General features: G+C 34.7%; 1 protein-coding gene across 1 annotated transcript in view; it reads right to left on the bottom strand.

Moving 5' to 3' along the window:
- NBEA (neurobeachin) overlaps positions 1-25,766 on the bottom strand; it is a 519,273-nt gene that overhangs the window by 252,146 nt on the left and 241,361 nt on the right. Inside the window, exon 34 of the mRNA XM_085320669.1 lies at positions 10,660-10,721. Coding sequence (XP_085176795.1) covers positions 10,660-10,721 — 62 coding nt within the window. The remainder of the gene's footprint in view (positions 1-10,659; positions 10,722-25,766) is intronic.

Below are 25,766 nucleotides of genomic sequence, written 5' to 3'. Positions count from 1 at the left end.
AAGACATTGCCGAAAGCCTGTACCAAGAAAATTCTTCTACAGCAGTAGATTGTCCTCACTTCCCTTAGGGAAAATGCTTCCATTTCATGGTCATGGCCACTACTGCCAACAGCACATGGGCTAAGAAATTCCTCCTGGTCACAAGCAGAGTATACAAGACTTAGGGATAGAGACACATTTGAAAACTGTCTAAAAACCAAAGTGTTGAAGAAGAACATTTATCACTTCTTTGTACTAAAATCAGCGAGAGGATATTAAACTTCACTTTTAATTTTATTGCTGTTGAAAAAAACTCCCTAAATTGTCTTTGTTCACAATAACTAACCATTATAACCTGAGACTGAATTACATTACTGTCTGGTATGGGTGTGTTATAAATATTTTGTTACGCAAATTTCTACAGACAACATACAAAATGATTAGGATTCTGACAAAGAAAAAAAATATCAGACCTAACTTGTCCTCCTCCTCTCTTCTGATATTGTTGCTTGAAAAGCACCACTGCATCCAAAAGCACCAGTACAGATTCCCTGACAGAAAGTTCAGAGTGAATCCAGTCATGAAACTGTCCATGCAGAGGAGGAGAGGAGACGAATAAAACTGAGATGATAGTAAAAGGCTAAAACTCCTAAATAATGAACTCTAACTCAGCAGAGATATTACTTCAAAATTAGTTTTATTTTTTCAATCCCTGATTTGTATTTTATTATTCTCTGATATTCTTACAATGTCTACTTTCTATATAATTGTATTTTCCTAGCTTATTTCTTCAAGATTCTCCAGTCTCTATTACAATAAAATAAAGGCCTGACAACATTTGTAAATACAGTGGTCCTGGTCTGTGTAATGTGTTGAACTGACATGAAAAAAATAGTGTAGACAAAAAACAAACAAACAAACAAAAAAAACCCCAAACAACCCCTCCCCCCCAAAAAAAAGTAAAACACCAAAAAAAGACAAACAACTAAACTTAGCAACTTAAGAACTTTAACCTTAACCTATGGTATTTCTTTCCAAATCAACGTTTGCTTATGATCCCCTTTTAGCTCTGTATTCATGGTGATTAGCAAGAAAAACTTTCAAATAAAATCTTGTGATACTATTTAAAACTAAATAATTATTTTGATGTGAAATATCATGGAAACTACATACATGTCTTCACAGTTCACAACATGTATGTATTTTACTTTGGATTTGATTCCATGTTGCGAAGTTGCCTCCTAAAAAAACCTATAATTTGCTTTATTTTAGTTAAATGGAAAGATTTAAAGGAAATGTTGTGAGACCAAAGATATTTTTCTTTTTGGCAAAAAAAAGCAATAGAATAGATATGAGCAAAAAATTTAACTGAGTTGAAGATATAGCTTTATAAAATTTTAATTAGATTGTACAGTTTTAAGGTTAATAGGACTGTTCCTTCCATTCCTAGAAGAACTAAGTACAGGAATAAGTCTTAAAACCTTCCATTACTATTTTGGAATGAAGAATCAGATCTAAGCATTCCAATGTTATTACCTCCCCCCGCAACACCCCCCCCCCCGACATATACACACACACCCTGCTGATAGATTAGAAGTAACATGTATCTACTCTTTCAAGTGAATTTGAGGTCAGTTTTAGGATTCTATGATAGGTCGTTATTTTTTAGAAAYGACTATTTCCCACAATAAGGAAGTTGCAGAATGACTGATGACATTCTCCTGCAAGGCAGATCTCAAGTACCGGAATCCACTGGGCTTCTGGCCAAATCACAGAACAGAAAAAGAATGTGGAACTTTCACAACACTATTTATGTGAATATGGCTTAAAAATGCAGCAAAGGTATCAGAAAGGTATTTAGATTTCACTTTCACATGGGTAAAGTCTCATTTTTCTGATGTTGTCTTGTCTAGGAGTAATAAGTTACTCTTTTTCTTTCCTTGAAAAACACAGACCCATTGCCCTTCAGATCACCTGCAAAAATCACCCAATTTTTCTCCAAAATGAAAAATTTGCTCAGAGGAACATTTCATCGGTATTTAAACAAAAAGAGAAAAAAATATCCAAACTGCAAAAACATTTACATTATCCAGAACACTAGAGAAAGGGCCAAATTTATTTTGGCGGTAGAATATTAACCTTAATTGCTTTGTAGAAATTGTGGTACATCCCCATAACTTCTCCAGCTTACTTTGTAACAGGAAGAATAGTTCTTAAGAGATTTTAAAATTATCATTAACAACCTGTGCTGCTACATAAAGATAATTATGCTAAAAGCCAGTGCAGTTAATATTTGACCATTTTAATRTTAAGAGTGTGATCTGAAGTTTTCCAAAACACACCAGTACACTGAAGCCTTTTTGATGTCCTGAAAACTAGTGTTTACATTATCTCCATGAAATGAATAATGAAAAACAATGAACTATGGTATATTAATGAGCTCTTCTTGTACCCTCTCTCACAAAATACCAGCTGACTCCTTGCTTTCTAAGTGTCTTCCTCTGGGCTACCTAAGATCTTCCTAAATCGTAGGCAACTTAATAGATAAGTCAAGCGAAGATACCTTGATATATTAGGATATGGGAAGGTAATTCTTACAGTGTTCTGATTTGGCCTGTTTTAGCACTAATTTAGAGGAAGTTCAGACCAGCATCTCACCAACTGTAATAACCATAAATAGTCTTTGAGAAGGACTTGCCAGTGAAAGCATCAGATGCTCCATGATGATCCAAGTATAAAAATAAGATATTAGAGAGAGAAGAGAATCTGCTTATTACTAAAGGCAAAACATAAACGTACCTTTCTGAGCAGAGATGGATATGGAAAGACATCTCTYAGAATAATCAAGAAAATAAAATTGCCCAACAAGTAGAAACCACTGATGGTTTTCATTTGAAAGTTATATTATCAGAAGCAGATGGAAAAGAGATGAAGACTGAGATTGGGCTAGAAGACATTCCACACATGGACGAGAAATTAATGCAAGGAAACTCTCTGACACCCCTTTAATTTAAGAAGACAATGCAAAATGATGACCTTTTGGAAAACTTCCAGAATTCTAGAAAGCAAGTGAGAAACCCTGAGAACAAATCATTCAACTCCTGGAACAAGAAAATGCAAAGGAAAAAGAGTTTTCTACTTCCCACATAGGTCTAAAGAAAGTCTATTTTTGTTGTATTAGTTAGAATTCACTTCTGGTTTTGGTAATTACACTTAGTGTGTATATCAATATATTTATGTAGAAGACATGTTGTGGATTATGAGCAGCCCAAAATAAACACCAGAACAAAAGTAAAACAGATGTTTATGCGATAAGGATGAAAGAAATGGTTTGTCTCTATATCTGGACCATTATATAGTCCAAATATAAATAGTAGAAAATATTTGACAATATTAGAGAAAGTGCCAGTTACAGCTAAAAAGAGACTTGATTTGCTGAACATCAAATATTATACTGAAAAAAAAAATGAAATTATAAACCACAGTTTGGCGCTAGGTGACAAATTGTTTTCATATACCATTCTAGAACTTTGTCCCACGTACAAAAATCTGTGGGTTTTTTTTTTTTTTTTTGGTTTTAACTTATTTTCCCCAACAAATGCCAAAATTACTCTTTTTTTCTTGATATTTACTTAAAGAAATTAATGACTATCATGTTTCTTTTCAGAGAGCATTTGTTATATACTTAGGATCAATACTGCAAACACCTAAGCATATGCTTAAAATTGAATCAAATTATTTATATTTAATTTATATTATATGACAAAATGAAGAGTGTTGCCAGCAGGTCGAGGGAGGTGATCCTGCCCCTCTACTCAGCCCTGGTGAGGCCTCATCTCGAGTCCTGTGTCCAGTTCTGGGCTCCCCACTACAAGAGAGACATGGAGCTACTGGAGAGAGTCCAGCGTAGGGCTACAAAGATGATCAGAGGGCTGGAGCATCTGCCCTGTGAGGAACAGCTGTGAGAGCTGGGCCTGTTTAGCCTGCGGAAGAGAAGCCTGAGGGGGGATCTTATCAATGTGGACAAGTACGTGAAGGGAGGGTGTCAAGAGGATGGGGACAAACTCTTTTCAGTTGTCCCATGTGACAGGACAAGAGGCAATGGGCAGAAACTGAACCACAGGAAGTTCTGCCTGAGGAACGTGAGGGGGAATTTCTTCCCTGTGAGACAGAGCCCTGGACCAGGTTGCCCAGAGAGGCTGTGGAGTCTCCTTCTCTGGAGATCTTCGAGGCCCGCCTGGATGCAACCTTGTCTACYGTGCTCCAGGTGGCCCTGCTGAGCAGGGAGGTTGGACTAGATGATCTGCAGAGGTCCCTTCCAACCTTACTGATTCTATGATATGCTCAAATATTTAAAGGACTGAAGTCTTTGAGTGAATAGATATGTGTTTTTCTGGCTGTGGCTGTGTCAGTTGACAAYGCAATCCTCTATGAGTGTTTGCTACCTCCCTATGAACTAGTAGCTCACTCACTCAGGTACATCTTATTTCAAATATTCAAATTAACCTAGATAATTTTGGATGAAATATGTTAGGGAAAGTCCCAGGAGATACCCTGATGACTGAATGGGGGAGTGGGAAGGAATGCAGTAATTTCCAGAAGAAAAGGAATGACAAGGAACTAAGGCAGTGATCTCTTTAGTTGGCACTGATGGAGCCAGAAAAGGGCAAGTTTCCTACATCCTTCCTTCTTGTAATTTTATTAGATCTTGGGTATGCTGGTATACACACTTGTTCAGCTATATATATAAAAAAAAAATAAAAAAGAAAGGACAAAAGCCGAGGGGCATGGTTTCATGATGAGTTTAATCTGATCGAAGATTCTGATATTGCCACACGGCAGTCCTTCTCTTCTACAACTCTGGGTATCCTACCTGCCAATTGCTATGAACTATTGCTTTCACAGCTACTCCAGAAGTATAATCAGTTGAAAATTACTATTTTTATGAGATTACTTTTCACCTGGATCTGTAAGCTGATGTGACTATTTCCACCATTACATGTGGAGAGTGAGGAGGAATATGCAGCTAAGCATAGAGAGGGTATGCTGCCTCTGCCAGTGTCAATTTGATCAGAGATATGTATAAACTGAATATTGAAATTGAAGTCAAAAATATGATTCCGTTAGAGGCAAAGATCTGAATTTCCAGTTTGCTGCCATGAAAACGTGAACAGCATTTTCTCTCTTTTCCCTGCAACCCTGAACCCTTCCCTTTGAATAGCTTTGATGGCTTTTGGACTTGGTCCTCTACTAGCTTAACCCACTAAATATGGGGGGAAAAAAAAGTCTGTATAGTTTTCAGTTGTGCTTGTGAGTTAAAGAGGCTTATGAGGAGTCAGTTGAATGCCAGGACTGGTACAGAGATGACTCTGTGAAGTCATGCTGGAAAAACATCATCACTGAAACAGTTATAGGGTATGTATGCATGTGTGTGTACAAGACTGAAAGAAAGCTTAATTGTCTTAAGATAGAACCTGATAAGATACCTGTTAGGATGGTGCTCGATAAGAAGGCACTGTAAAGCAGAGCTGGAAAACTTCTCAAACTTTTCTAGAGACCCTTGAATACAATTCTTTAGTAACAAAAAGCATGCACTGTGTTCCTACCACATGAATGCCATGTTTCACAGCTCCTCCTGGTCAGCAGTAGAGACCAGGAAGGGATTTCTTTTTTTGCTTGGTTTCTGTGTTGGGCAGCTGCCAGCCTTTGAAGCCCAAGTGATACACCATTCCTTGATGTGGGATGCACATTTAGACATACTAGTGCTTTTAGAATTGAAATCTCTCCAATGCTTAGTTGGTGGGTCTTGTATATGTTCTCAGAGCTAGTGATCACCAGATTTGCTCAGTGAGAATTTCCTTCAAACTCTGACTGGCACTTACATCAGGTTTTCATTTTCATTGGAGTGGGATTAATTTCTTGATACTGTTTCAAAATTTTTCTTGCCATATTCACTTAGGACAACTGGCAATGCACTCACTTCCCATCTTCCTCTCATTTTGGCACTTTATAGTTGGGAGGGCAAATAGTGTAGATGCATATAACTACTAAATTTTACATATGTCAAACTGCTGGAGAGTGTTTTATGGACTGTACTGCATGGGAGTAGGTAGATCTTCTACAGATCCTTTTTGAGTAAGTATGCACTGCATAGCTGCCTCTGATACGGAGAGAGAGACTGGATTCAACCCAAGCAGTTTTTAACTTTCCAGGTTAAAAGAAAAGAAAATTTTAATGAATATGACTCATTTGTGAAGCTAACACTGTGAACCAAAGTTTGAAATGCTTTAGCTAATGTCTACTTTATTCATCAATTATGCATTAGTTAGGCAATGATGTAAAGTTATGGCTATGGTCTTAGTATAGTTTGTTTTCTAAGATACCTACTGTTCTATAACTTTTCATAAAAATATTTTCATAAAAATTAAAATATTTACAGATGCTACCTATAGCTTAAATGTAAGAAGGATCATTTGAGGGTTATCAAGATTAGCAAATCTCCTAATGGATTTTAATTGCTTGTCTTAAGTAAAACATGTTTTTGGTTACATGCAATATTCCTTTTTCTCACATCCAAAATATTTTTTTTGTAAATGCCTATTTACAATGGATTGCATCCCTAAAAAATACTTTTCCTCAATACACTGATTCAGAAGCAGCTTATTTTCATTCTAGTTTTGATATTTCCTTTGGAGACTCCTAAATTATGATCCTGATCAAACATCATCAAACATGGCAGAAGGCAAAATTAATAGAATAAATGATGTGTTGAAAACTACTMAATTCTGAAATTTGTCAGATATTCTGTACATATTCTAGAATTGTAAGTAATACAGTATTTCTAAAGTAATCATTTGTTCATTATAATAGTTGCATATTTGAATGGATGAAGTAGTAAGATGTTTTAAATACTAAGAGAGTATTTTCTGTTTAAGAAAATAAATTCTCCCTGCTAACAGAGAAGATACAGAAAAATACAAGTGGCATATGAGAAGACTTCTTTGAGATAACATCATTCTGTTTCTGCAGAAGCTGCATCTCCAAAGAGAAAAATTTGCAGAAGATCTGGAAGTAATTTTAAATTATTGTAGTGTTTGGGGGAAAAATACGAAAAAGTTTACTGAAAACTAAATTTGCTTTTGTAAAGGAACTACCCTGCAAAAATTAATGTATTTTTAATTGTATGGTTTATTTAAAAAATTTGCTACAAAAAACAGCAACACAGCTGTGACACGCACAATGAGGCTGAAGGAACAAAGACTAGCTAATCAAGCACAGATCTTGTCAAACATAACACATCTTCATCCGTTTTATGTTAAAATAGACTAAATCCAAATGAAAATGCCTGTTTTATGGAAAGTGAAAATCACTATGTTTACTATAAATTTCACAGAAAAAACATATTTCAAGTTCAAGAATGTATGCTTTTAGTTTATATAGGAAATATAAAAAAGTCCTCAAATCTAATTTTTAGTCTAATGAAGTAGGTGATACTAGCAGAAACAGAAAAAGGCTGAGGSGAAGCAAGTTATGGTATGAAAGATGGTCTGAAAATACAAAGAATATTTTCCTGCTTCAAGCCCACAAATGATGCACTATCCCTACAGGAGTTCCTTTAAAACTTAAAATGTATTTTTCACAGAAAGTCCAAATTCCTTTGGGGGGGAAAGACTTGATTGCATATCCCTCAGAGTCTAAAAGGCTGCACATATGAACTGAATTATCCATGACATGTACCTTCAGACATTTGTAATGTGATATTTCATGTAAATTTAGACCATACCTTGGACGTGAGCCGCTGGCAATGTTCAGTTTATTCAGGAGCTCAGATAAGAAAAAAAATCTGACATCCTTGCTAATCTGTAGTCGTTAACATGGAATTTCCAACATAAAGAGCATAAAAGCATCTAATTTGCTGTAGCAAATGAAAGGAAAACAAACTTTGCATTTCCCTTTCCTTTTCAATGTCTAAAGTTACTCTGTTCTGTGCMCACAAAATTGTACTTTTCAAAGGTTTTTAATACTGTCATCTATCTTTTGAATGACAGACATTTCAAACTTCCCCACATAATCTGTAGAATGGCATTCAATTTGAATAGGAAGGATTTACCCATGTCAGGGARAAAAGTCCTAGTTACACTAGATTTACTAAAAAACCACAGTATACATAGACCTTCCATTCTGCAGTACTCAACTCATCTTATGGAGAAGATCAGGTAAGCCCTGTCCATTTTTATATAGCAATGAATTAATCTCATTTCCTGGAGACACTAAGTCTTAATCTCCTAATTCCTGGTTCTGTTAGTTATATACTGGATTATGTTGTTTGTCTGTCTGCCATTTCCTTTTCTTGTAGCTATATTATAAATCATGCCCTATTAGTTTTTTTTGTAGTATTTACCTAGTGGGGCTTTTTCTGGCAATCCAAAAAATTGAAATAGACAATTTATCTAAATTTTTCATGCTGATGAGTGGGACTGCAGACCTGATTGCTTGGTGCACCTATAGGATGAAATATAATATCCTGTGCAGACATAATTTACAAAAGCAACTTGTTTGCAATTGGTAAAGATGAGGGGAGGAGAAGGCAATTTGCATCACTACAGCCCCCTATTGACCATTTCGTATAGTATCATTCCACGAACAATGTTATAGCATTATCTTCTTAAGTAGTTGGTAATAAACACACAGCAGGGTACAATTTTTTCTATATTTAGAAGATAAGGAAACAAATGTAAAATATCAGATGGGCTATAAAAATTTTAAATTGCAGTTTTTCAAAGTAATTGAGTAGATGGAAAAGAGCTCTCCAGCACAAACATTAGAGAATCTGAATAAACGTTCAAAATTTCAAAATGATTAGGCTCTTTACATTATTTTAGCTATAAAATGAAGCTTATTTTTAAAATTGTTGACTATTTTGAAGCAATAAATAAACTGCATACAGGTCATAAAAATACAAATTGATTTAGCTACATTTGTTACATAGCTTTACAGGGATGCCTAAAGAAAAAAGCATTGCAGAAAGAGCTTAAATTTCTCTCTCTTCCTTTCAATCAATATTTGAGGCAAAGTTTCATCTCTAGGGCCCTTAATGGCAGGAATTCCTGGAGCCAGCAAATGAGTAATGTTAAACCTATGATTAGATGATGAGGCCATCAAAGACACTAGACCCTAATGCTACATTCCATTTTATTCCTGAGAACTGCAGTAAAACCAAAGCCTAAGGACGAAAGGATTGTAAGTTATTCCTTCCCTAAAGTAAAGGTTTCAAAAGCTCTTATAAAAAAAACCCCAAAATTTCATGACATGAACGTAAGGATTAAAAGCCTTCTTTTGGAATTTTCCTGGAACTCAGGATTTAACCATTAGGTAACAAATTTTTCAAATGCCCTGCAGGAGAAGGTTTGAAGTTCAAACCCCACTGAGGATTCCTGCCAAGGATGTATTTTTCTTTTACTTTTCCCTAACCAATATTCATCTTGGCAAAAGAGAGGGGAAAAAAAAGAAGGAAAAAAAAAAGGAAAACAAGATCTAATGATTTCCTTATGACACAAGCTTGAAGAAATGCAACCTATGGACTGGCAAACAGCAGGTAAGCTGGAATTCCCTGCCCCAGATTCAGTTGTAAATGATAATTATTTTCAGCAGATCTTTTAAAAGTAGATCTTCATTTTAATTTCTCCTAGAAACTCACTGGGTTTTAGTACATTTTTGGTGCATATTTTCAATGTTCACAGTGAATGGTCACAGAAAAGACAAAGTATTTTTTCTTGGTAATAATGTAACAAGTAAACCTGGGCATTTTATATACTAACCTGGTATGAGTTTAACTCCTATTTTAAATCTATGGGGAATCTGGAAAGTGATATACTATTAATAAGTTTTTAGAGAAGTGTAAAAGCTTGTGACTGTAACTGTTAGGCAATTATTTGCCTTATATAAAATGAGCAAAATTCTAAAATGTCTGTTGATAAGTTATTATTGTCAATTTAAGGTAAAAGGCAATAAATATATGAAATTAGCTCATAACACTTGTATAAAAAGAAATGAAATTAAAATTAAAATGTAAACAATCAAAACATTATAAAGTGTTTTAGTTTCGATGATTTTAATTTTGATATCAATATAAAATCTTAACTGTTTCAGATTCTTCACAAAATAATCACTAATATGCTAAAAATTATAACTACAACATTTTAAAGACAGAAATATTCTGTATCTGCCAGTTCTTGAGGGCTATTAAAATCATGGTCCTATACGCCTATATAAAATATGCAATAATCTGTGTTGTGTATAATACAAGCAATAAATTCATCGCAAAGTAAAGTGTTTAAAACTTACAAATTCAAAGACCATTTTAAACATCAAATTATGAAAACAACATCCTATTCATATATTCTAAATAAGAACTGGCTTGAAAAAAAGTTCATGCACAGAAAAAGTGAATAATGCACATTTTTCATACATTTGAAAAACAACTGCAAATATCCTTTGTACATCCTAAGGATATAGAGATACTGTACAGCACATGAAAAAATACACTTTATATTGAAAGAGATGAATTTRTTTTTTCCTATACTGAAATAGAAGAACGACACAAGCAATACCCAAGTCTTAGATTGACAGTAACCTATCACTATACAAAGAAACTAATAGTAAMACCAGAGAATGTCTTACCTGTGAACAAAGCAGCATAACAAGTTCAACCACTGAAGTACTCGACTTCATACAAACCAGACCTGCAATAAATAGTCAAAAGTGAATTTAAAAGATTGCTGATATTTAGTTATTATACCTCCATGGTTTTAGAAATTCCATAGAATCTCTGTATGTACTTCCCATCACTCAAATTCACTGAAACAAGTTTCAAGGACAAATACCCTGAGCACTCGAGATTCAAACACACCTAAATGTTCAGGAAGCATCAAAGAATCACCTGGAATAATCTGTATCAGAGGCAGGCCAGAATGTTTTTTAAGTAAGTCTTTTAGGCAGTTAGCTCTGTTCACCTTTCAGCAGCACCAGCCCTTCCCCCCCCAAAGTTGTCCAAAGCAATTCCATAAATGCCAAATAAAAAGAACAATCTTTGAAAAYGTTGTAAATTCTTTAGAATAACCTAATCTGATATTAACAACTAGTGAATGAGGCCTCTGTTTAGAGATTATTTACATTTTCTTCTGGTAATTGATTTTCTTGTAACTGAAAGTTTGAGCATTAATGAAAGAAGAATCATGTGAAATCTTTATTATTAAACTTTGTAATTCATAATCTGCAGTTTATGTTTCTTAAAACAAACCTTGAATAAAACAACATAACTGTTGCTTACTACTTTGTACTTAATTGGAATACTCATAATAACATTATCACTACTGTTAATATCTGTTTGCAGCTTTGGAAATGCAAATTTACTTTCTGAGAGAAGGATACCATATCTATGCATATAAAAGATGCATTCTAAGGAGACAAGGAGGAAATTACATTTCTAACATTAGCTTTAAATATGGTAGATTCTGTTTTCCAAAATCAGGTAGGCAACACATTGATATGATGGTTTAGGGCATGGAAACACTTTGATTGTGTTATAAAAATGACAAATACAAAACTATAAAGCTTACAACTAAGGACGAAGCAGGAAGCTGAAAAGCAAACTGATGTGCTTTAAGTAGATTGCAACAAACAGTGATTAAAGACGAAAGCAGTCCTACACAATAGCATGTATATTTATTGCGGCTAGTGGATAAATACCCTTTTGTGCCCATTTTGCTAACAACCCCATCCTTATTGTACAGTAACACAGAACAAGCTGTAAGAAGCCACTCGGATTCCATTCTATCAGATATATGAGCAGACAGTTAACTAATGAAATAAGAGGCAGATGTGAAAAGCTCATTTAGGGAGACAATTGCTGTAATTGATCAGCTATTCTCATGCTCAAGTGCCAGAGGTTCAGAAAGATTAATGGGATATTTATCAACCTGCAGGCTACCTCAACTGCTTGAAAGCTGACAAAGAAAACCTCAGCAGAAGACCAAACTCTACAGTTAAGTCAATGCAGGTAGCATGAATATATGAAATATTTTATCATAGAATGTTCTCTGTGCTTTTATGAATCCACCTTACATTCTGTAAAACCAGAAGCAAACAAAACAAAACACCTTTTCTGTCACATTCCTTTTCCAAAATGAGATTGTAGGTCTTTAAAACATTATTTAGGCAAAAGAAAGCTATTATAAACACATTCCCATGCTACAGTCTTCTAAATATGCAAATATATTTAACTTCTAATTATATATCAAAAGAATAAATGTCTCCAGCATAAGCATCGCACACAGTTACGAAAAATAAAGACAAACCAACTAAACTACATAAAAAGGCTGATGCATCAGCAGCAATTTCTCTGCATCTTTAACATGTTTCCGAAAAGAACAGAAAATTGGATGCAAAACATACACTTTAAAGAAATGCACATAATGTATATTTCCTGGCTTTAGTCATTGAATTAAAAGTTCTTAACATTCAAAGACACTTGGTAGTAGTAGCTGCGCATGCATAGTTTCAGACAACGTGGACAAAGTTTGGAGCATGGAACAGAACGGACACGTCTAAAATGGCACAAAAATAGGATAAGTACTCACTGTTATCATGTAGGTAACAGTGGTGATCTGGTCTTATCGGCAAAGTGCTGTACACATAATAAAACCATATTCTCTGTTTGAAAGAACTTATAACTATCTTAGTGCGAAATTTTCTGTTTCTGATAATAAGATGGTCTATATACTACACTAAACTTTTAAAAAGCCTAATTATATTACAACTTGAGTAGAACAATCCTTTGACCTAAAATTGATGGTTTTTCTCTGTTTGTCTCTACATCACTTGATCACTTTCCCTATATCCCATCTAATCTCTGTAAGCTTGAATGGAACATTCTATCACAAAACGGGAGAATCGAACCGATTTTGGTGAAATTCAGAAAAGAAAGAGGAGGATTCAGAACGGACATCTGGTTAGCACACCAGCACACCCATTCATTGCAACCAGCTTTTTAATTGCCTGCTGATCAAATAACCCATTGATGGTAGCCATTAACACCTCTCATCACCAATTGCTTTTGAAATTTGACATTGTAAGAGGCTGGTCTTCAGGTCAAAAAGAAACAAATAAACAACACCCGTATATAGCAGTTTTCACATGTAAAAATAGTGAGGGAGCTAGGAAGGCCTCATAAAAGTAGCTCATGGAGATAAAGATGGATGCAAGGAATTCTTACCCTTTGCAGAGAGCTCAGCCTAAAGCAGAAATAGTGTAGGTCTGTAGTTACAAATAAGCAAAGATAGAAGCAGTCATAACACAAAATGAGGAAACACAAATTATTTGATGGGTAGGCAGAAGGAAACAGAAATACCATTGTGTATAGTGTGCTCTATTCACCACATTTGTTTTCTTTAAGTATTTGTATTATACATTTCTGCATTCTGTTTTACTTGAAGCGAAAGGAAACATTCATAACAGCGCTATCATTTCACATCACAAGCTTCCTGCTTATCAGCCTCCCACTTGCACTTCAGGGACACCATCCACTCAAATCATACAAGGGACTCATGTGTGTCCTCCATCCTATGCTCCATTTCCTTCTTCCCAGCTGCCAAGAGTTCTGGTTTTATGTTTCCTGTCCTTCTTCCTATCTCCCCTATTCGTGATTAAGCATGCAAAGATTTAAAATAAAGAGAAGAAAGATTTTTTTCCGATACACAACTAATCTTCAGCACTTACTATCACAAGATATAGTGCAGTATACATAGGCAAAAACTGACCAAAACTCATGGAGGACAGATCCATTTATGTCTATTAGGAAAAACTGCCAGGATGCAATCTCTGGCTTATGAAGATCCCACACACTCAAAAGCTGTAGAGATAAGTTAAGGAAGAATCATCATACCTGTCTGGTTGGAATTATACATAGGTCTGGCAAAAGACCATTTTAATAATCTTTTGCTTTTAAATTTGCATGATCCTCTATTTTAAGAAGTCCAACCTGTGTTAAGAGCCCCACTGCTTTAGGCTTGGCATAGACAGTAAAATAATTTCCTTCTTTAGACTCTTTGTATTCTAGCAGGAAAACAGAAAGGGAAGAAAATATTTTCTTCTCATTTTACAGACAACAGAGAAGGCACAAATTGCTTGAGGTATTTGCACAAAATTAGAATTTGTAGCACAAATCAAAATAAAATCATTTTCTTAAGCTTTCTTAAGCCAACTGCACTGGTAACTGCACATATTCTTCCTCTTTATATTTTCATAGCATTTTGTGAAGATTTTTAGTGTGCAAAATTTTATTAATTCTAATCTAATATGAAAGAACAATGATAACAAGCTTTGAAAAATAATGGCTTCTCTAACTGAGGCTAGCACACAAATCTACTTTTTCTCTTTTCCTCAACTTAATTCAAGTGATAAAARTATTTGCAAGTCAAACTAAAATTGTTGCCTGCATTCTTCAGCTGCAGATAAGTTCTTCCTATACCATCTGTATCAAATGCCATTAAGGAAGCTAATGTAATTACTAAAATACAAGTGGATATTTCCTGCATACAGCAAGGTTAAAAAGGTCACTGTTTAACTGAATAGAGTACGTGCTCTTTATATTTGCTGGTCTTAGTACTTTTCTTCATGGTCTATTCTCAGTCCATTAAATATAGCCATCAAAATGCAGCAATTTGATGGCAACAATGACCACATATATGGATGCAAAAATGGGAGCATCAAGTGCGTGACCTTAGCTAATCTGGAATAAATGATGTATGCCTGGCAATTATCTTTAAATGCTCTGTTTTACATGACTTCTTTTGCAGTGTTCTTCTGTTGCCTCAAAGATATGCTAATTATTTCTTTTCACTATGACTTATTAATGTCTAAAAAAAGATTAATTTCAGATTTACTACTTTAGTCATGTCTGTGGCATTAATGAAATCACGGGTTCAAAACCTCAAAGTTGCCATGCTGAACTAGTCAATCAATAYGAATTTCTATTTTGAAGAAATACAACATAGGCTGATAAAATCAATTTTTAAAAAATCCTTATGAAATAAGATCATGGTTTTGAACTTCTTTTTATTATTATTAATACAATGTGTGTATGAGTCTAACTGAATACCACTACAATTTCATCTGGTCTTTATCAAGGTTTGCTTGCATTTTTTTCAGTGATTTTACTTTGTGTTAACTTAAACCCTTATTGGAACTGGAATCAATTGCAATATTAGAAAAAGCAAATGTTAAATGTTTTACACCTTCTGTTGAACTTATAAAAAAGATGCAATTAACTACATTTTACTGCCTGCAAAAATCTTTCACTTAGTTATAGCTTCTGCTTAACTGGAAGTCTCAGGTATGGCTAAACAAAAAGCTTGAGAAAGTTTACTCAATTTAATCTGTTTCACAAAGAAAACTTGGCCTTTACTACTCCCCTGTGACATGTCATAAAACAGGAGTCACGAGTTCTGAAAAAAGAAAAGGTTATAATAAAATAAAGACATGCTGYGATATGCATTATTTTATTAATATATGAATAGTGCATGAACTTTATTTAGAAACTACCATAAGGTCCTAAAACTAACGAAAAAGAATCAGAAAATGCTAACATTCTCTTTTTCCTCACATACKTTTTTACTTTTATAAAGTGGGCTATTTTCTGTTTCCTACCAATATAGTCTTCCATGTTCTTTAAGCAAACCTGCACTGTTTTAAATTGTTCGTTGTAATTATTGGTAACTAGTACCAAAGTATCTTTCCATAATCCTTTCTGTCTCATGTGCCAAGAGACAGAATAGGAATTTTCCACAGGTAATTACCACTCACTATGTGTATATCAAGCTTTCCATTATATCTATTCAGCATGTATTAGGAATGGTACGAGAAYGTTTCAATAACAGTTCATTCTGGTGACAAAACAAAAGCATGTTATGGGTTTGACAGCATTAGGTTTACAAAAATGATTGTGAATTTTGTTTTTTCAAGTGGTATTTTTTTCTTCAAGTTTTTAACTTCTTGCAAAATGTCTTTCTTCTGCCATCAAAACCTTATGGCAAGTAARAATCCAAACCTGGATTCAAATTTATGGTTTTAATCAACTATAGTTGCTGATGAGATCACTACAGATCTAAAAAGAGATATACTGTGGAGGGAAAATATAAAAATAGGTGAAAAGTTTGGAAGTAAATTCTACAAACAAAAATTATTAACTGAAATGATAGATGTTCTTATCCCAAGTAACGTGATTATTAGAAAACAGAGGTGATGATCTTTTCGTAGAAAAATAAAGATGTATCAAAACTGCATTAAACTGAGAGAAACATGAASTTTTCCAGAAGGAAACACCTAATTCAGCAGATAGTAATAAGGAATGGACACTATTTTTTTTTTCATTTTCAAATGACATACAACACAAAGGACTGCATACTGCTGAAATCCTAAATTTGATAGACTATTCTTCTCMAGGAAGGAGATATCAAGAATCGGGAAGGAAGGAAGATGGTATTATTTATCCAAAAGAAAGATGCGTATTAAGCACACATGTATAACATATTGCAAGATTACACTTGCGCGATTGCAAGATTGGTTTTAGAATCAAACTAATATCACATATTTTGTAGACATTTATATTACATTAATGGTCTTAATTTATTAAAAGCAAAGGTTGGCAAATATTCAAAAACTGCTCAAAGTCTGCAGATGGCAATCACAGCCAAGATGCAAAATACTTACAACTTTACTTACACTAGAGGAGAGGAGATGCTGTTCCAAAGAGCATATACTTATTAGAACAAAAGTCAGGGTTATGGATTTAAAAATTCTCTGTAAGAGCCTGGATTGTTAAATGACACAACTAATTTTAGGGACCACGAAAGATGGCTGTATGAGTACTTCAGCTCATCCTTTATATGGCAGATCTCCTTTTCAGAGCAAGAGAGCGATAGAAAAACTTTCATCTACACGAATGTGAATTTGATTCAGTGCTTTTACTGTTGGCCAAGACTGCTCTACTGTTSACGATTTTTTTGTTTTGGTGTGAGACACTGCAAAACACACGTAATATTGTTTGTATTGGCTACCCCATATCTAGAAAAGATGTTCATTCAGATTATCAATTACCGTTAAAACATTTTCAGAAATCTTGGAATTTGCATCTTAAGATGAATACTGCAAATGAACACTGAGAGGTTAATACAAATAACAGATTTTAATCTTTTCAAACACAGMACAAACTGTTGGCTCATTTTAGTTGAAGCTGTAAAATAAAAAAGATCCTAATATTAGGATCATATAAAAGGTATCATAATACTGTGTAAAAATTTCATAAATTATTTTCTCAAAGTGAGACAACCTATACATTTTCACCATTCTAGTTACTAAAAGAAATATACGTGAGGACTATAAAATGTCCAGAAATAATTACAGAATGGCAAAAACTCTTGCAAGTTTTCCATAGAAGCRGCATTTATTACAATGTACACAATCTACTTTTTAAAACTACAGACTTTCGTATTGTGATCCCATGAGCTACAATACTGACAAAACTGATGTTGGCACCACACTACCCTGAGGAGTCAAGCCTTAAAACGGCATATGGAATTTTTGTCAATTTTCCATTAGTGTTAACGGGATGCACAAATTCTCATTCATCAAATAAGAAAGAGAGTGCTTAATCTACAGAACAAAATCCACCACCATTGTTCCATTTATTCTTTCATTAAGATTTTCAAAACTGATTCTGTTTATCATTTAGCACCCTTGGTTATTTTTCATGCAGGCAGCAGTCTTTTCTGATTTACTCAATATCTGCAACTGTTTTTCTCTGCCCTTCTCTTAAAAATAGTATCTCTTTGGATGCTTTTCAAATATCTATTGTGATATTGTGAAGTAATAGACTTATCCAATTGATATACCAGACTAGATCTCAAACTGATAAAAATCTATCATGTATGAACTGAGAACTGGCTCTAATTAACATTAACGACACAAAATTATTCTTTTCATATGAAAGAATAAATCATAAAAGCTAACTGTAAGATATCAGTTCCCTCTTAAGTGCAGCAGACATTTTTTGGAACAAGATGGTACTCAGCAACTTAGCATATATTAGAATTTAATTTAGAAAACAAATGTGTTTCCATTTCCTCTAAAGTTCTCTTGTAGACAACAGGTCAAAACAACAAAATCAGTGATCACACTTCACTGCAACTGATCACATTAAAATATGTAAAACCTAGGAAGTGTCTATAAATTTGAACTATTCCTTTTCTGTTCAAGTCTGCTTAAGTTTCAGGGAGACTTGAGTAGCTTGTAAACCTTTTTGGGGGGTGGAAGCTTGGAAGAAACTAAAAAATAAACTCCATTCAGTCTGAACTTCTGGAAAATTTGTACTTTTCTGAAATGAATCTGAGTGAAGGACATTTCAAATTGCTTTCAAACACTCTTCAGTCCACCATGCAAATGAAAATAAGATCTTGAAGGTCTCCTGATTTCCCCCTCCATTCTTATGGCATCACTCTTCAGTGCACTCAAGCTTGTGGTTATAATTCTACCACAACTGCTACCCTGGATATTCCATTTCAAGCAATGAAGTGAGAAAAAATGAATGGAAACAGCCATTTAAAAATTAATTTAAAATGGAAAAAAGTTAAAAGATTTTTTGAGTTCTGTCATACGGCAGTCTCTCAAGATGTCATTCCTTTCCTGATCAAGTTGCCATTTTGTGACCAAATGTGAACAAAAATTACTAAATAAAAACAACAGATACCAAAGAAATTGCTATATATTGAACTATCTAGAGAAAAGCAGCTATTCTGAAATTTTATCTTCTATTAATGTCTCACAATTTTCTTATTTAAATGTAGAAATGTCTATCCCTCCTTTCTCTTTTTTTCCTTCCTTCTTCTCCCCTCAAGTCTGTGCTACAGAAAAGAAGAATATTCAGAAGAACTATTTCAACAGTGAGTTAATTTCAAAGTATACAAGCAAAAATCATTATTTCTGTACACTAACGCTAGCATTTGTTTACACTTTCTACCTTTGCTAGACTTAYGATGCTTTCTTCTCATCTTGAGCCTTCTTTAACTGTCAAAAGTGACATCCTGGACTAGGTGGATAACATATATGATACAAAATTACAGTTTCAAAAATATCATGCTTTCCTTGAAAATATAATAAAGGAATGTAATTCAAATGTATTGCTCTAAGGTTTCTTTCTTTCCTCCTAAGGTGAGGGTTTTATTTTCCTCCTGAAATTTATCAACTCTTTTCTTAGTTTCAGCCCATAACTTACTCCTGTTTGATGCCATATTTTCTCTGCTTAACCATTCTGTCATTTTTGCCTGTCTTTTCTTTTAAAATTAGGGTTTGCCTTTTCTTTCCTTCTTTCTAATACTTCCTTTTAATCTTTTTGTTATACTCTCTTCAGTTATCAGGGGGAATATTATCATCATGTCTGGACATAATTGAAATGGTGTGTATATGGTGAATGACAAAAAAGGAAGGGGAGAAAAGGATAGGCTGCACAGCAGTACAACCACTTACTCTTTACCTGTTCTCCCTCTTGCCTTGTGCTTCTCTTTGGCAACCTTGTGGCCATACTGAGAGATCAGCGAGGGAACCAGCACAGCTGCAGATAGGAAGTATAACAAAAATATAAAGAACTCATGCAAGTTCCTAAATATCTAAGGCCAAGAGGATTATTATTTTAACTAGATCTGATCTCCTGAGTAGTATAAGCTAAGCCAGGAGATTCCATGGTCTAGTTTTTGTATCTATCATCTGAGCAAATTGTTGGTTAACTAGTATTTTGTTTAGGTRATGACTGTTATCTGAGAATTCGGTAACAGAGAAAAACAAAACTCCATTTCTACATTGGATTTTGCTGACCTTAGTTGGCAGCCATCACATCTCATTCTTATCCTGAAACTCTACTGACAAATGGTAATCATCGTAAAACAATGACTCTCAAAACACAAAACCATACCGCAGTTACTGATATTCTGAAATAGCTTGTATTTCTTGTGTTTCTTTCTCCTTTATTTCCTTGACAGTAACATTGTTATGGGCTCTCCCTAGACCTGCTTTGACATTGCTTTACCATCTTAATCTGACATACCACAACTGTCTCTATTGTCTGACAATTCTTTGTCAGTGAGTGTGAGGGTTTCCCATTGCAAGATATAACTATTAGTACAAAAAGATTTGATCATAAAGTTCCACATAACATCATACAAAAAAAAGACATAAGATATATAAGTTTAGCAGTTTTTTTTAAAGTAAATGTTAGCATAAAGCTAGACAGAACAGGTAAAGAATATCATCTTTTTAACTGCCTTTCAGTCCTTGTGAAAATAATACTGTCTTTGCAAAGATAATACCAGATCYGTGGGGAGATTGTTAACATCTAGATAAATCAAGCTTGATGGTTCATTAACATTTATGCTATCACAGCACCTTTTTTCTATAAAAAGTGAAACTTAAAAAAATACCTATTTATAAAACCTCTCAGTTGAAATAGCTTCTCAAGATAATTCATCTATGAGTTTTTGCAGAACGTTCTTTGTTTATGCCTTGAAGGTATGGAAACTAGCACATCCATATACAGAAGGACGAACTGCAGAGGTGTCTTGAATCAGGACAAGTTTAGCGAGTTTTGTTAAACTTGGCAACCAATTAAATGTTTCCGTTTGGCTCATAAGAGTAGGAGAAAAGTAGACACAGCGTCAAGGAAAACAGAAGGAGAAACTGTGACCAACYCTAATGAGATTAGTTGTGTAAAGAACCTGGACGCAAAGATCAGGCTACATGGAAAAGGATTAAACTATATCTTTCGAGAAATACAGCTTTCAGGGCAAAATCTGAAACAGAGATGTTATTTGCACCCTATAGTTTATCAGATAAAATTAGGTAGTTCTCTAGAGAATTGCTGGGATAAGTAGCCTGATTCCATTTTAAGCCTTTTGAGGACAAAGGGTGGGGCAAATACCAGCATAACTGTTTCAAGCCCAAAATCACACAGAGTCCCCTACCGAGCTCTGAATGATGAATTAAGTGGAATAAGAACCGGAGAACCTCTGCCTGTGGGGAGCTTCAGTCACAGCATGAACATCCTGTAGATACTGAATACCTTTTTGGCATACCACCTCGTTTTTCTTTGGACCTGGACAGTAAAGGAGAAAATAATACGGGGAAAAAGGTGGCTGCTCTAAAAAAAAAATTGTACAACTTAGTCCAGCCTTAYCATGCAGCACTGCTGTATGTCTGATATGATGAGTCCACCTACAGGCTATGTTACAGTAGTGCTTGTACATGTAAACAAATTTTTCAAGAATCTTTTTAAAATTATTTGCTTGAAGCAACATTAAGTAGCTCTTGATAATTTTTTCAAGAATGAAGGAAAGCTAAACAAAATGTTTTTGCATGAAAATTGCAGGTAAGAAGAAAAAGGGTGAAGGAGGGGGATCTGATCTTGATGGTACTAAGACAAAGGGGAAAGGGTATGAAGTCAAAGAGGGCATTCTACTAGAGTTTTAAGGACAAAAGATCAGTCCTTTCTAGGCCTTAATTGCTTGCAATTGGAATACATTCTACTAGCTTGGGGGGGGGGGGGTGAGAAAGTGCCAATATGCACTTCTTCATGTACTTTAAAGAACACTGTAGGCATCGCTGCTTTCCAGGTGACATAACTTGTTTATAGGAGTACTTTTAACACTAATTTAATGATTTCAARCATTTAGTAGCTTCTTTATTCTCAAGATAGCTTTCAAAGCTTCTTTTTAACAACTCTTACTCCTTTATTTAGCTACCAGCATCTGTTTTCCTGAGACTGCATATGTATATATATATTTATTGCTGCATCGTAACACATTCTGCTGAATATATGTAGTTGATTTTAAACTTTAAAATTAATTTTACATTGTCAGTCTTTTTTTCCCCCTCTGTTGGTAGGAAACAGAAAATGAGGACTTACTACATTTTGGATTGTAAAGATGTCTTGATTACTAACTAATGTAAMAATGATAGGACATAAAATCAGAGTGCCAACAACCATTTCTACCCTTAAGTTACACTGGGACCACCAAGCCAAAGCCAAAGGAGAGGGCATAAGCAGTTAACCTCTGTTACACAGTCTAATATATCTTAGTAAGCATCCAATTCATTAGACAGGGATAGAGTAGCTCATATATGTAATTAATTATTGGCAGGTTCACTTTCAAGAAGGTGCCAGATGCTAAGTATTTTCTAGTTGTTATCTAGATCTCTGATCTATAATGTTTCCTGCTGTGTTAAACATCTGCTCAGAACATACTTTTGTGCACAAAAACTTTAATAATTCAAGAGTTAAATCTTCAAAACCAGATGTATATGTATCCTCTTCATTTTCCTGTATTTACAGGACATCCCTTTAAAGGTGTCATAAGTGAATATTTTATAAAAAAAAAGTTCAGTAACACATGTGAGAGTTATCATAGTTTGAGGATTTCACTGTGTATAGATAGTAGAGATTTTTGCTCTAGTACTTGTTCTTCAGTTCCTCCTCCAAATGCAAATATTTGATTGTCTTGATACTAGCAGCATATTCTGAGAAACAGTTTGGAAGTTGTAAAGCTTTGAACTTTGACTCTGCTGGAGTACCTGTAACTACAATAGGCAGATCTGGATATCCATTTAAGCTTTCATCATTCCATTACTCCTACCATCCAGACTTCTGGAAAATTGCTGTTGTTTTCTGTCTCCATATATACCTGACTCATCAATCCTCTTCAGTAAGAAGAACTTTCAGTCCCAAAGTGTTTGGAGAAACACAAGCATACTGGGAAACCTTACAGTAAGACATTAAGACCTAGTCACAGATAGAGAATTTCTCACAATTGACATATCAAATTCCAACAGCCTATAAGCAGCAGTTTGAAATAAAACATTTTTTTTCTATTTATGAAGGGTTACACCTGGTGCAGGCAGGATTTCAATCAGCAGCAATATTTTATATCCATTGGAAGATTTCAAGAGTTTTCTTGTCCTGTTTAAATTTTTTTATTGTTTTCTCCACAGTGAAGAAAAAAACCCTACAAATTCCATCACTTGCAGAAATTCATAAACTAAAAAATAGAAATGATAAGCAGAGCATCCTCACAGAGCAAGTGTGCAAATACTCAAAGTCTGTTATAATATTAAGTTGTTCAATGTAGCGTTAGTGACAATGAATGCTTTTTCAACTTTCTGAACAAAGCATCATCTCTAACTCATTCTTGTTCCAACTTAGTTATCTAAATAGGATGTGTGAGAAGTTTTCAGATAGCAGTGTGATTTCACTAGGATCTTTTTGCAAATGTTTTTGTTGAAAGATAAAAAGAAATCTATGAACAGAAATTCTACCTCCTTCACCCAACTAATCTTTGAGCACCATAACTTACGAAAACAAAACTCAAAGGTTTGGATCAGCCAAAGATTGATCAGCTTTAACTGAACTATCCTAAGTTGGCAGCATGATCTCTTACTAGATAAAATGATATACGCTGACAACTGGAGCACAAGGGAAGAAAGGACTGGGAGGTGGCAATGACAGAGAAGAAATGTATTATGAACTCTAAGCTTAGCCTTGAAAAACAGTTCAGAGTTCATATTCCAGTACAACCCATAAACTTACTGATCTTGACTGGCTAGAGTAACCACATTCAGTGAGGCACACAGTACAAATGGTACTAGTCTGAGCATTCATGACAGCCTTCCCACCACAAATATTTTTAACATTCACCTTGATCTCCAGTAGGAATTCTCTAATGCCTAATAGAGTTGAACTCACGCCACACTCTCTCTTAGGTCTCAGTTACCTATTGAATGACAAATCAGTTATTTTATTATCCCTTCTCCTGCACTATCCATTATGCTGTACTAGTGCAGTTTATTACACAGTTGCAACTCCTGAGTCACTTTTCAACCAAATCATTTTTTCCATATATTCACTACATGATCACAGATAGAACTGAGCTTGCATACCCTAAATGAGGGTGCAGATCACATATTTAAACTGATGAAATACATATGTAACTATTTCCTCGGCCAAGGTATTACAGGGTCTTTTTTCTTTATGCAGATACCTATTTTCATGAAATTTGCAAAAAAATATCATCTTTTGAGCCTCCTCTGTTAAACTGATCAAAACTGGCCACATATTCAAAAGTTATCAAAAAAACAAGTGACTGAGCCTCCTCAGTGTTATGATATAAGTCTCATATCTGCAAGAAACCACATTAAAGTATTTGTATGGCTGCACATTTACATATTTTCTCTTTGAAATTTGAGGACTGTCTATAGCTGACATTAGGCTTATATGAGGCTTGCCTTAATAGAGAGGCTTCACTATGCAGAGAAAGGAGAAAACATCTCACAAGCCATACCAAAATGACCTTCAAGATGACGACTAAAAAACTTCTCAGCTCAAAAAATAAAAATCAGTTTGCTCATGTGTATATGTATATGGCAGGGTGACCACGTCCATGAGAGAAAACTTGCCTCTTCTACCTCAGAAGAAATATGTATTCCACACAGTGGCTTAAACAGTGACCATCTTTGATGCTTCAAAGTAAGATGATACACATTTTGGCTGCATCTGGCCAATGGCCAAAAAAGGAAAAACACCTTTTCTTACTAAACCCTGTAGGTGGCTAGCTGACTCTGAAGAACATCTGCATATAAATGTATGAATAAATTCAGAGATTACAATGTTAGAACAAATTAAGGCCAATAGAGACTACCATTCCTTGCATGGCTCAAGTACAAAGGCAACGGGGATTCATAGGTTTCAAAGCCACACAGAAGTTCCAAAATCATTCWGCGAATACATCCTGTTTTTCCTTTTGAGAACTTGAACTCAAGACTCTATTTAAAAAAGATACTTAATCCAGTTGTAAAGACTACAATTAATGATGATCTCAAAACTTAACACTCAACACTTGATGATAAAATCTAGTAAACTTTGCCAGTACTATATATACTAATTTCCAGCTTTCTGCTGATAGCAAGGCTAGAACATCCTGTAGTACCTAACTTCTTTTTTCACACTGCAATTGGCTTCTCTGTTTTCCTCGGTACACTGAATAAAACAAACTCCTTAAATCTTACTTCACAGAGTTTATCTCCCATCCCTCATTCTTCTGCTTTGCTCTTTTCTTCCCTCTACTGTATGGCCGTATCTTTTTGAAGTGCTGACTATACAACCAGGTGATAGCAGTTTTACCGAAGTTATGCACAGAAATGAAATCATCTCTTTTTCTTCTCTTTGTAAGCATCCAAGAGTTGGACCAATCTTTGTTGCCTCAGCACTGAGCTAAGGGAGCTCAGAGTATGCTAATTATTGTAACAATTCCTACATTCTTTTGGGCTACTGCTTCCCTCATCTCCTTTTCTCTAGGTATAGTCCATATTCTTTGTTCCTAGACATTGAACTCAGCATTTGGCTGTATTGAAATTTTGCTCTTCCTTGGTTTGTAGTTATTCCACAAAATGATTCACGTATCTCTTCAGCAGAATGCTTTTGCTTCTCGTTTCACACACAAGCAACCTTTGTTTAATCAGTGAACTGTGCCAGACACAATTCCGCACTGCAGTCAAGATTGTTAAACTAGGATCAAAAGGTCACTCATAGGGGCTTCTGCACAATAAATAGTTTCAGTTTTTGCTTATATTTTGTTAATTCCTTTTAACATAAGCCTTAAAAGCATAATACTGTATTTCCTTATTTTCTTCTCTTT

The sequence above is a fragment of the Rhea americana genome, unplaced genomic scaffold (assembly GCF_003343005.1).
Source record: "Rhea americana isolate MKP2758 unplaced genomic scaffold, rheAme1 scaffold_65, whole genome shotgun sequence".
Taxonomy (NCBI): Eukaryota; Metazoa; Chordata; class Aves; order Rheiformes; family Rheidae; genus Rhea; species Rhea americana.
This window is presented reverse-complemented; position numbering and strand designations above follow the sequence as displayed.